The sequence below is a fragment of the Schistocerca nitens genome, chromosome 4, assembly GCF_023898315.1.
Source record: "Schistocerca nitens isolate TAMUIC-IGC-003100 chromosome 4, iqSchNite1.1, whole genome shotgun sequence".
Taxonomy (NCBI): Eukaryota; Metazoa; Arthropoda; class Insecta; order Orthoptera; family Acrididae; genus Schistocerca; species Schistocerca nitens.
The window spans coordinates 240,199,994-240,213,513 of NC_064617.1; the positions used below are offsets into that span (position 1 = coordinate 240,199,994).

At 37.8% G+C, this 13,520-nt stretch overlaps 1 protein-coding gene across 11 annotated transcripts in view; it reads left to right on the plus strand.

Annotated features, from left to right (window-relative positions):
• LOC126253151 (serine/threonine-protein kinase tousled-like 2) overlaps positions 1 to 13,520 on the plus strand; it is a 599,627-nt gene that overhangs the window by 556,912 nt on the left and 29,195 nt on the right. For all 11 annotated transcript variants that reach the window (XM_049954296.1, XM_049954299.1, XM_049954297.1 and 8 more), the window contains 2 exons: positions 119 to 209; positions 898 to 1,157. In XM_049954296.1, coding sequence (XP_049810253.1) covers positions 119 to 209; positions 898 to 1,157 — 351 coding nt within the window. The remainder of the gene's footprint in view (positions 1 to 118; positions 210 to 897; positions 1,158 to 13,520) is intronic.

The following is a 13,520-nucleotide window of genomic DNA, read 5'->3' on the forward strand; positions in this document are numbered from 1 at the left end:
TTATGGAAGGTTATGATCAAAACAAATGTATTTTTAAAATATCAGTTCCCCACTTTCTAATACTGACAATTCTAGTGGGCTTGGCAAATGCACATACTAATTTATTTCCTCTCTTCAGATGTCAGCTGGTTCTCAAATTCAGATGGCACCACAGACAAATGTCAATTCGGGCCAACCAGTTCATAGTCAAGACTCCAATATGAGTACAGGTAAGTTTTGAAAGAAATAATTTGTTCTAGTTTACAGACAATTCAGATTTATCAAATGCAACAAATCTTTCCTGTGTTCTTGATTTTCCATTTAGTCTCATTAATGTAATGTTAGTTCTATGGTAGACCTGCCTCATAGTTTGTCTACATATGTTTTACTAATTTAGTTTTATTCTTTCACTGATAATTTTATCATTAAAAGCTAAATGTTGAGTGAAATCCAGTTGATACAGTGTCATTCTTGACTTGGTATCTGTCCTGAGTTTTTTTTGCTATGTAATAGTGAGGCTAAAGTGTTGTGGTATTGTGACAACTTGGTGTTTGAGAAGCTAATTTAGTAGATTGAAACTGTTGTTTTTGCTGAAACAATTTGTAGCCTACACTGTTCTCATTATTGGTGACAGGAAGTTTGTGATGTCAGTTTGAACATGCTAATAGTGTCATTAGCACAGTAATAATACAGAGAAAATTAAGGTAATTAGTTTGTTTCTGTGTATATTGTGATTAATGTAGTCAGCAATCAAATATCACTATTGACATATAATACATTCAAAGCTCCATTTACAGTGTTAGGACAGTGGACATAACTTTGTAGAATGTAGTGAGTAATGAGTGGTATTTAGGACAGGGACATATTAAAGTGCTACTGTTTGTAGTGTTTGCTAAATGTGATAACCATTTGTTTCAGGTTCATCTCACAGTGACAAAGAGGTGGACCCAAATACTCCAGAAAAACTCCCTCGTTCAGCTTCAGAGCAAAGAAAGCGTAAGCGAAAGGTGGATGATGGAGGAGGGGGAACGGTTGTGGGTGCGGGAGTACCAGTGGGGGCAAAGGGGGCAAGGGCAAGTGACAACAAGAAGATGACAGAATATTTCCCAAAGCATGCGAGCAACAGTCCGATTAGGCACGGGGGCTCTAAAAGTCCATCACCACAGCAAGGGTTTATGGTAAGTGTATGCACAGCTTTTATGCATTATCATTTTGAAGCCAGTCCTGACTGTCAATTTAGACAAACATAGTGTGTGTTTTAACCAGAAGTTTTCTTCTAAAACGGCAGATATTATGCAGTGGGAAACAGTTTGTTGCTATAATCTGTGAAACATTTCATGCTATGTAAGAAAAGGAGAGCAACAAAACTGATTAGCTTTTTTAGTGATTTTTAACATGCCATGTCAGGTGTTTGTGTCCTGTGAAAATTATGTGGGTGGAATAAAATGGAAAACATTAGCGTTTGGGGTTGAGTTGCATGGAGTAAAAAGTGTGGAATGTAAGTGAAGTTTTTATAAGAAACCAATGTGTAAGAATCAAGGTTAAAAGTTGGGAGGCAATATAGGAGTAATCTTTCAAATATAAAGGACAGAATAATAGTTCTTAAGTTCAATATGTTTGTGTTACATATAAATTTCGTTAATCTTAGCTCTTCAGTAAAATTGAAATTGCACATAAACTGCTTAACTGTGAATATTGTTTTGAATTAGCACACTTGCACAGTATGTAGTGAAGTCACTCAACATAGGCCATTGTAGCAAGTATTAAATGTGACAAGTTGTTGAATGACAGTCCTGATATCTTAAGTATGGTGAAAAAGAGTTGCCAGCTACAAACTCGTGAAAAGGGTTTTATCAAAGTATTTGTGAATAGTAATAATAGTAATAGTAATGTCTACTGTGTGTTGTACAATTCAGTATACACAATCGTGACTCAAATTTGTAATTTTACTGTAAAATTTAAACGAAAGTGAAATTTCGGTCTTTGGGAGAAAGTGAAAATATTTTTATAATGCATAGTGTAGTGATGCCTGCTCTGCTTACTAAAATGTTTCTGCAGTAATATTTTCCTTCTTTCACAGGCACAGTTTACCCCTCCTCCAGTTGTCAGGCTGATGTACCTCAAAGAAAATCTTAATTGGGTTTCTATGAGTTTAGTAATTTCAAGAAAGATACTTTGGAATAAAAAAGCTATCTAAAATTTTATTACAGCTACTATGAATTACAAATATTTTCATTGATAAACTTTGTGCAGTATTATAAGCCAGTCCTCTTGAACAGTACCTTCAGCTAACTGAAATATTTTTCAAGCTTGTTCTTAATTTCGATTACTGTCACTTATTTTGTGGAAGTGGCTAACGTTTCAGTTTTGTGTTCTGGCTTGTGTTTGGAGATACTGTGTTACAGACTACATGCGAAAAATACCTTTCCTGACTAATAATCTAGGCCTTACTTCACGCTTCACAAAAGGAGACACCTGTTGTATGTAATAAATTAGATGATGTTTCCAATTGATCTGCTTCTGACTTCAAAGTAATAATGGTTTACTTAATGTCACACACAAATGTCGATTGCCAAATGGTTTATCTTCTTCTCATTCTTACATTTTTTCATAAATGTGTGAATTGATGTCATTACTGGAGTTGGTTATAACTACCCAATTCAAAAAAAAAGATAACCTTTGACAGTATCACGGCCATTGCATTCTTTTATAAAATGCTTTCATCTTCTCAATCTTAGCATCATTCTCTGGTCCAGTGTCATCAGATGTTAAGTATTGATTAGTTGTTTACTGAAATAGATGACTTGAAAGCTGGAAGGCGTCATCGTGCTGGCAGACTAATTGGCAGTGTGATAAGACACTGGACTTGTATTTGAGAGGATGGCAGTTCAAATCCCTATCAGGCCACCTAGACTTAAATTTTCTATTTTCCTAATTTGCTTATGGTGAATACTGGAATGATTTCTTAGAAAGGGAACAGCCAATTTCTTTCCATATCTTTTGCAGACCTGACATTGTGCACAGTCTCAATGATCTTCACATTGATGGAGTGGAGAGCATGATATACTTTGTTGTTTTGTTTATAAATGCAGGGCCCTCAGTAGTACCTCAAATCCACAATTCCCTTTTATTTAGTTATACTTAATTTGTACTTGTTAGTTTGTCAAAGGTTGCTTCATATAATGTTTAAAGGGATTTGTAGTGGTTGAAAAACCAAAAACTTTTATAATATTCATCGTTATTCATCACAAAACAGACACCTAGCCCCATTTCAGCATGATGGCAGTGGTGCCACCATAATATGGCAGCTTATTCCATTATTCTTATGGCATCGAACAAGCCATATGTTACAAAGTGACTTTAAACGAAATGAATATTTCTCCAATTATCAATATTGCTGAAGACCAATTTTCAGTTTGATTCAGGAGATCAAAATTACTTTCTTGACCCTTCACCGGTTGTTGGTTCTGTTAGACTGCAAATCGTGTTTCTGTTGACTTGGGTTGACATAGAGCAGAAAGACTAAAATGATATAAAAATGTAAACACTAAAAAATTAACATTACAGATAAAATTTGATTCACATGTATGTCGAAAGATTGCATTTTTATCACAATTACAAATCTGAACTAGAGTTTTTCAGGGAAAAGTCTCGCAACTAACACATTTGTATCCATGTTTTAATTTATATCAATTTGAACAATGTTGTTTGGGTGAGATCTGTTATCTGTATCAAAGTATTTTGACCTTTTGAATTGACTGTGATCCTTCAAATAATCCAGAATGCTTATCAAAAGAAAAGGTTTAACTTAGTTTGAGCTATGCTCCCATATCAGGCTTTGCAGGACTATTTCATTGAAGTAATCCCCAACAAACCTAGAGTCTGACTACAAATAAAAGGTGGTTTTGGCTTCCAATAAATGTTTGTGAAGCTGAGCATAATTTCTAAAAGAAAAACCAAATACAAAAACTTGAAAGGCATGAGAAGAGCTGGTAATATAAGTACAAGTAAAGACAAATATAGGAGGAGGCAGAGAATTTAAAGTAATTTTATGTAGTCAAAAATTGCAAAGGGACCAACTGTTGTTAAAATTTAGGTTATGATGAACTTGGGACCTTCCATCTGAAACGGTAGACTGTGACTTAGTAGTGTTCCCAACCAATCTTTGATTTATGAAAAGAGCAGAAAATTTAAGAGAATTGTATCACAACATTAACCCCTTACCTTCCTTTGATTGTAACTAAAGATTGTTAGCATCTAGTAGACACTCTGAACAAAGTGGCAATGTGGTAAAGGTTTTGAGACAAAAGGAGACAAGTTGGATTCATTGATATCTTCCGCGGAGGCTAGCTGCACGGTTTGCGGTGTCTTGCCCCAGTTTGAACAACTCCCTCACCCCACCCCGACAAAGGCAACCCTCGGGCATGTGTGTCTGTGTGTGTTGTCATTAAAGTAAGTTAAAGCTCAATTAAGTAATGCGTAAGCCTAGGGACCGATGACCTCAGCAGTTTCGCCCCGTAGGAACTTAACACACTATTGGTACCTAATACATTCCTTCAGCTTCCAGCAGTAACATAATAAATCAATATGCAACTGTCTCTTATAATCGTGAATATCTCAGCAATCAAAGTATCTAGTACACTTGTGGGAATGCGAAGGTTTTGCCTGAGATGGTTCTTGATATTAATGCCTTTAGACCTATCGAAAAAATGAAAGTATCAGACCACTGTGGAATTGTAGGGGTGTTTATAGGAAGGTGTAATGTAGTTACCATGTTTTACAGACTGTAAGATGCTGTAGACCATAAGACACACCATAATTTTTAAGCAATTTTTAAAATAACATTTTTACCATTATTATTATTAGATTGCAAAGCTAGAATAACAAAATTCTTAAATTATAAAGCTGAACTGACCCCCAAAAGCCCTAAAAAATCATCTGAACTTTCCTCCATCATCGTCCCCCTCTTCACATGTAAGATGGTCTTCACTGCCATCGAGAGCAGTGCTTATGTCACACTTCTTGACAGATTTAACAATAATGTCTTCTCTCACTCTAGACCACACCTGTTTTATCCACTCACACACTTATTTGATTGTAGGTCATTTTAAAGTTCCCTTTGGCATGAATTCATATTGGGTTTCATCCATCTTCCATTCCTTTCTCATATTCACTTTAAAGTCTCGATAAATAGACATCAGGAGGTAGCAGTTGTTAAGTAAGTCCTCCCACGAAAATAACGGCAAGCTCTGTTTTTCCCTATTTCAGTTTCTCTTTCACCGAATTTTCCAGATGATGATTAAACTGATGTATCACAAGAAGAGAACTCTTCTTCAATAAAGCACCTTTCATTCTCTCCTGCACTTTGCTAATCTATAATTTCATATCAGCTTCATTTATCCAACCCTAATCATGTACGTGACCACCACTACCTGGAGGTAATTCAGTAGGTTCTGCCATTTTATTCTTAAAAATGATCATTCGATTAAGTTTCGTACCATCAGTACAACATGAAGGGACAACACTGTAAAGCATTTTTTATGTTTACTTTATTTTTATAGTTAGTTTTAGCACCTTACATGTCAACATTTCTGTTCGTCTATACTCAATGTTTTGGCTTAGTTCCACACTGGTTTTGTTTCATGTTGGATAATAATGTGATGGAAAGATAAAATATTATCTTCATACTCTTGTGGCATTTTCTGAGAAACTTTGGTTTCAGTTCGTATGCTAAGTCCGTGACACTTCATAAACCCGTAGCACCAGCTTACTCCACCTGTAAAATTTGTTAATTTCCACTGTGGCTTAGGAGTGTGTATTTGCATCATTTTTGTATTAATTCCATTGCCATTTTGGCAGCATCCTTGAATCCATTTCATTACATCAAGTTTTGGTCATTTTCTATTCAGTCCTCTATTAACACAGTTCATCAATTTATTTATTTTCAGTTATTCTTCGCTAGCCCGCCAATCACAAAACGGTTTTTTCTGTTGGTGGTGGGCTGAAATGCCTCTGTCAGTCTCTCAGCTGCTTTGTTTCCATGATGTTTTGCATATGCTATTTCTTTCAATTTATGGGCAACATCATATAAATACCTTTTATTTTTTTCCATTACAAAACTAACTGCTGACAAAAATATTGTCCTGTTACCGGTAACACAAGTATTGTGAATATCTACAACGCATGTTCATCACAGTGCACTGCTACTGCCAGTTGAGTCCAATGTTGCAAGATACAGAGAAGTTACCAGTGACATCAAATATATGGCCATTTTTAAGAGTGGCAAGAATTTTAACTGAAACAGCTGAATTTTAGAGGCAATTTTTCAAAGGAAAAATGCATAATATAATCCATAAAATTACGATAGATTACACTGTCTGCGGTGTCAACAAAACTTCCATCTCAGTCTTACCTAGACCTTAGGCTGTGTTATAGATATCTCCATTTACTGCCATTTGTGAGAGCATTGGTTAAAGGGAGTATTATTGCAGACTTCAGTATACAGAATTAAATAATTTTTGGTGTATGCTAGAAATTTTACTTTGAGAAGACCATGACCATGGTGCTGCTCCAATTACGTCAAATCTGAACTTGTGCAGCCTGCGGTAATCTTGCTGACTGGAAATAAAACTACTAGCATTCTTTTTTGCTTATTTGTAATCTGAAACTTTCATATGCTGCTATAGTCTTGTCCACAGTAGTCCCTATGGAGGATGGCTATAATGTTCAAATGTTGGAAAAAGGATAAGAAAGAACTTTGCTGTAGCTGCTTGAAACCCAACTGCTTCGGAGTGTCAGCCCGAGTGTCAACCCTCCCCCCAACACACACACACACACACACACACACACACACACACACACACACACACACACACACACACACACACACACAACCACCACCACCACCACCACACTCAAATACACTGCCTGAAACTTTTGATCGCGTACACATTAAAACAGCTTGTGGTTAGGTTTTTGGTCGGTAGTAAAGACTGTTTTCCTGAAGTCTGTCATTTGCCACTGTGAGAGTATATTTTAGCTATAAATCTTTCTTACAGAATATGTAATTTGTTATGAATTCAATTTTTTTCCTCCATTTTGAACTTTCGGTGGAAAGAACGAGAGCTTGTTGATATCAATCAAAGATTTGTTCCTGTCACTTGTCTATAACTTCAAACTATGGCACTGGCCAAAAATGGCTTCTAGCAAAAGAAATCACCTTCATGTATCTGTACATGAAATGTGAAATTGTTAGCAGCTGGCATGTAGTATGCTGCTTGTGATGACAGAGAAAGAATAAAATGTTTGATCCCATGCAGTCATCAAGCATTTGATGTCCACTGGTGGATAAAGGCCTCCTCTACACTTCTCCCTAGAGCAGGGTCTTGAACTGTAAGCGTCAATCTGATATCGCCCACTAACCTCACATTAAGTTGTGTGGGTGCCGCAAGGTTCGGTCCTGGGTCGTCTGCTGTTCTTAATATATATTAATGACTTGCCATTCTGTATTCACAAAGATGCAAAGCTGGTACTTTTTGCCGATGATACAAGTATTGCTATCACGCCCAACAGTCAAGAATTAACTGGTGAAATTGTAAAAGATGGTTTTTCAGAAAATCATTAAGTGGTTCTGTGCAAATGGGCTCTCATTAAACTTTGACAAAGCACAGTATATACAGTTCCACACAGTAAATGGAAGGACACCATTAATAAATATAGACTTTGATCAGAAATCAGTAGCTAAGGTAGAATAGTCAAAATTTCTAGGTGTATGCATTGATGAGGGGTTGAACTGGAAAAACCACACTAAGGATCTGCTGATTCATTTGAGTTCAGCTACTTATGCTATTAGGGTCATTGCAAATTTTGGTGATATACATCTGAGTAAATTAGCTTACCGTGCCTATTTTCATTCTCTGCTTTCGTATGGCATATTCTAGGGTAACTCATCATTGAGTAAAAGAGTGTTCATTGCACAAAAGCATGTAATCAGAATAATTGCTGGAGCTCATCAAAGGTCATCCTGCAGACACTTATTTAAAGAGCTAGAAATCTTCACTGTAGCCTCACAATATATTAAAAATCCGAAGGAATTCAGAAGTAATAGCAGTGTACATGGCTACAACACTAGGAGAAAGGATGATCTTCACTACTCAAGGTTAAATCTAACTTTGGCTCAGAAGGGGGTAAATTATGCTGCCACAAAAGTCTTGGCCACTTACCCTAATAGCATCAAAATTCTGACAGACAGCCATATAGCATTTAAAAGGAAATTAAAAGAATTTCTTAATGGCAACTCCTATTCATTAGATGAATTTTTGGATATAGTAAGTGGGTAATTTACCAACCCCCATAAAATTAAAACTGTTAAGTGTCATGTAATATTTTGTCTAATGTAATATCTTGTATAGACACTTTCCACATCATTACGAAGTGTCATATTCATGATCTATGGAACAAGTACTAATCTAATCTATCAGATCTTGGAATTACGATTGGTTTCACCACATGCTCACCTGTTTACATGTTCTCACTTCATTTTCATTAGAGCCATAATTCCAATGTTAACTCATTTTGTTCTGTGGTATATTTCTTTTCATTGCTCTGCAAGTATTTCCCACCAGGCAGAGCAACCATCTGTTTTCTGAGTCTTTTTTTCCTATTGAAAATGTCTCATTGCCAATGACAATGTGGACTTCTTACCTTCTCATTTAACACACATTACAATTCTCATTTAGATAATTTGTATCTAGTTTATAGATAATTACTACCTACAAGTAGTTTATTTTCTCCCCACTTATATTTTTCATTTCGTGTCCATTCAGTTGCCAAATTCAACCGTCCTAAGTAAAAAACAACTTAGTGAAATCAGACATGGAAATTCAAGGTTGGAATATCAACAGGGTTATGAAAAGGATAGGTTGTTAATTACCATAAAGATGACATGTTGAATTGCTAACAGGTGCAAGGAAAAGACTATTATACGCTGAGCTTTTGGCCAGAACGCCTTCAGAAAAAAAAAAAGTTCGCACAAGCAAGCATGCCTCACGTGTGTGTGTGTGTGTGTGTGTGTGTGTGTGTGTGTGTGTGTGTGTGTGTGTTTGTTTGTTTGTTTGTTTGTTTGTTTTGGGAGGGGGGGGGATGATGTGATGTTAAGAGAACTTTGGCCAAAAGCTCAGTCTTTCCGTTGTGCCTGTTCAGTCTTTCCGTTGTGCCTGTCTGCAGGTCAACTTGCTATCTTTACAGTGAGTAGCAATCTATCCTTTCCATAATATCATTAACAATTTAACTGATTCTAACACATTGTCAATTTTTAATTTCTATATGTGCCTTTTACATTATTTTTGTGATGTATTTTCAGGCCTACTCGCATACTTGCTGTGTCAAGTTTTCCATTTGTTGTTTATCTGCATTTGAGGTGAACATTATAATGTCATTTGCAAAAGGTGGTTCATATATGTTTCATTGGTGCACATTCCTTCTTAAGTTTCCAAGTTTAAGAACACAAATCTTGATCAGAATAGTTTTGTTCGTAAGGAATATCTGTGTTGAACACCACTTTAAATTCTTAATTTCTCACAGACAAAGTCTAATAGAATTTGTAGATTTGAAGTATCCATTCTTCAGTATACTGACATATATTGAATCAGGGAATTATATCTCACTGGCTGTTGGAAAAGGCTTTGTTAGTAACCAATCAAAAGTTTCCAGAATGAGATTTTCACTTTGCAGCGGAGTGTGTGCTGATATGAAACTTCCTGGCAGATTAAAACTGTGTGTGCCGACAGACTCGAACTCGGGACCTTTGCCTTTTGCGGGCAAGTGCTCTACCATCTGAGCTACCGAAGGTCCCGAGTTCGAGTCTCGGTCGGCGCACACAGTTTTAATCTGCCAGGAAGTTTCATATCAGCGCACACTCCGCTGCAGAGTGAAAATCTCATTCTGGAAACATCCCCCAGACTGTGGCTAAGCCATGTCTCCGCAGTATCCTTCCTTTCAGGAGTGCTAGTTCTGCAAGGTTTGCAGGAGAGCTTCTGTAAAGTTTGGAAGGTAGGAGACGAGATACTGGCAGAAGTAAAGCTGTGAGGATCGGGCGTGAGTCGTGCTTCGGTAGCTCAGATGGTAGAGCACTTGCCCGCGAAAGGCAAAGGTCCCGAGTTTGCGTCTCGGTCGACGCACACAGTTTTAATCTGCCAGGAAGTTTCAAATCAAAAGTTTTATCAAAATCTATTAGTATCGAGCAAAATTTGATGCTTGTGGTCTTTGTGTGTAGTTTTGTTTGGCACAAGCTTTATAGTATAATTTTGTTTGGGATTTAAAAAATACCTGTTGTGTTCTATTCGTTTTTAGTCAGTGGCTTTTTACACTTTGTCTGGCTTTTGCTATTAACTATATGATAACTTTGACATTTTTTTTTTGTTTCATTTTGTCCCTGTCAAGACTTACTTTCCTTCGTTTTGTGAAGGATGTGTTTAATACAGTCCTGCTCTCCGTAAATCTACTAATTTATTGCCTTTGTTATTTATGGTATACTTTGTTTTCCATTGGAAATACCTTGAATGAAAGTTACTTTTCAGACACTAATATGCAGCAGGTTTGCTGTAGAGCATAAGCAGTGCCTGGTTTCCTGGCTCATACTAGCATTTTTTATTGCGTGAAGTCTCAGCTGGACAGGTGAACTGAGTACATTGTTCACTGTGGTTTGTCTGCTACTATAGACCACAAGCATCTGTACAAAAGGGGCTAACACATTGAATTTATTAAACATAAGAAAAAGTGGAGATACTTTAACTGATTCAAGCCAACCAAATTTATTCTAGTGTAGTAGTACACATTTTCCCATATTAAGCAGTACTAGAATTTGAAGCCATTCTCTGGGCATTAAATCTTGGCAGCATAGTTTTTTTAGCAATTACAAATTATTATTTTATTGCTGCTTTTCTAACTGCCCCCTTAATTACCCTCATTCCCAGTTGAATGCATGTGTACAGTGGTCTAGGAAACATATTTCCATTTAGAGGCTTATGAAACAGTTGAACCAAAGAAACCCTGAAAACTACCTGCAGTGATAGTATGCTTTTGGTGTTGTAGCAGATTCGATGATTCTGTTTTTTAGATTAGAAATCCTAAAATAACTCGTTCACCCATCACGCTGATAAAACACCATACATTGCCACCTTACAGAACACTTCAGTTAAAACAAAGGATTTATGACAACTGGCAGGAGATGAAACCAAGAGGCCTGCTCATTGTTAATGATTGTAATTAACAACTATATAAAAATTTGATTATGCCATAAAAGTACATTCAAATTACATAAAGCCTGTCTATTAACTGAAGAGTTCAAAACAGCAGAACAGATATCTTCACATGCTATGTTAGACTTCGGAAAGTTTTTGAATAGTGATAGTTCAGTATGACGGAATGTAAAAAGAAAAGTTGATGAATACCAGAGGCTAATCTTTTAAGCACAAACAAACCTAGTGACAGCGCCAAAGAACTAGTGTGTATGACCAAATTTCCACAAGAAGCTAGCTCTTACAATGTAGCAATGAAGCTAATTTGAGACACTCATAAGTTGGGCATGTAAGATAACATAATGTCTCAAGTAATCATAGTTGTTTGAGGACAATAATCTGGAATGATTTCTTGGCTGGTGTAAATAATTGAGAGTTTGAATATACATTACACTCAGAATTTTCAGTGCTCTATGGTTTTTACACCAGAATGATACTCTTGGTGTAAAACTCCATTGTACTCCCTCAGTTCTTCTCTTACTGTTTGCCACCTTCTTCTTCTTTTCTTTTTCTTGTATTTACTTTGTTTTGGCAACATACTTAAGTTTTCAAGCTACCTTCGTCACATTTTCGGTGCACATTTTATTGTAATTATGTTTGTGTTTTCCATCTTATTATGGAATCTCCAGCAGCTGAAGTTTTCTGTTTACTAGCAAATGTCTGTATTACATTCATGAAATGAAATGGTCAACTACAGACAAGATGGTGGGCATAAATTCCTCATCTTTCTTCAGTTTCAGTGAAACATGAATGTTGGAAAATATATATGGTCGTGCGGTAGCGTTCTCGCTTCCCGCGCCCGGGTTCCCGGGTTCGATTCCTGGCGGGGTCAGGGATTTTCTCTGCCTCATGATGACTGGGTGTTGTGTGCTGTCCTTAGGTTAGTTAGGTTTAAAAGCTTTCTATGTAGGAATGACCAGCAACAAACTGTCCATTCGCATGAATGGACACAGGCAGACAGTGTTTGTTGGTAATGAGGATCACCCTGTGGCTAAACGTGCCTTGGTGCACGGCCAGCACATCTTGGCACAGTGTTACACCATCCTGGTTATCTGGATACTTCCCACTAACAATAACCTGTCAGAACTCCGGAGATGGGAACTTGCCCTTCAGTATATCCTCTCTTCTCGTTATCCACCAGGCCTCAACCTCCGCTAATTTCAAGTTGCCGCCGCTCATACCTCACCTGTCTTTCAACAACATCCTTGCCTCTGTACTTCCGCCTCGACTGACATCTCTGCCGAATCTCTTTGCCTTTACAAATGTCTGCTTGTGTCTGTGTGCGAGTGTATACCTGTCCTTTTTCCCCCAAGGTAAGTCTTTCCGCTCCTGGGATTGGAATGACTCCTTACCCTCTCCCTTAAAACCCACATCCTTTCGTCTTTCCCTCTCCTTCTCTCTTTCCTGATGAAGCAACCGTTGGTTGCGAAAGCTAGAATTTTGTGTGTATGATTGTGTTTGTTTGTGTATCTATCGACCTGCCAGCGCACCCATATCCAACCACACATACACAGACACAAGCAGACATTTGTAAAGGCAAAGAGATTCGGCAGAGATGTCAGTCGAGGCGGAAGTACAGAGGCAAAGATATTGTTGAAAGACAGGTGAGGTATGAGCGGCGGCAACTTGAAATTAGCGGAGGTTGAGGTCTGGCGGATAACGAGAGGAGAAGATATACTGAAGGGCAAGATCCCATCTCCGGAGTTCTGACAGGTTGGTGTTAGTGGGAAGTATCCAGATAACCCGGACGGTGTAACACTGTGCCAAGATGTGCTGGCCGTGCACCAAGGCATGTTTAGCCACAGGGTGATCCTCATTACCAACAAACACTGTCTGCCTGTGTCCATTCATGCGAATGGACAGTTTGTTGCTGGTCATTCCCACATAGAAAGCTTCACAGTGTAGGCAGGTCAGTTGGTAAATCACGTGGGTGCTTTCACATGTGGCTCTGCCTTTGATCGTGTACACCTTCCGGGTTACAGGACTGGAGTAGGTGGTGGTGGGAGGGTGCATGGGACAGGTTTTACACCGGGGGCGGTTACAAGGGTAGGAGCCAGAGGTTAGGGAAGGTGATTTGGGGATTTCATAGGGATGAACTAAGAGGTTACAAAGGTTAGGTGGAGTGGTGAGGATTTCATGAAGGATGGATCTCATTTGAGAGCAGGATTTGAGGAAGTCGTATCCCTGCTGGAGAGCCACAGTCAGAGTCTGATCCAGTCCCGGAAAGTATCCTGTCACAAGTGG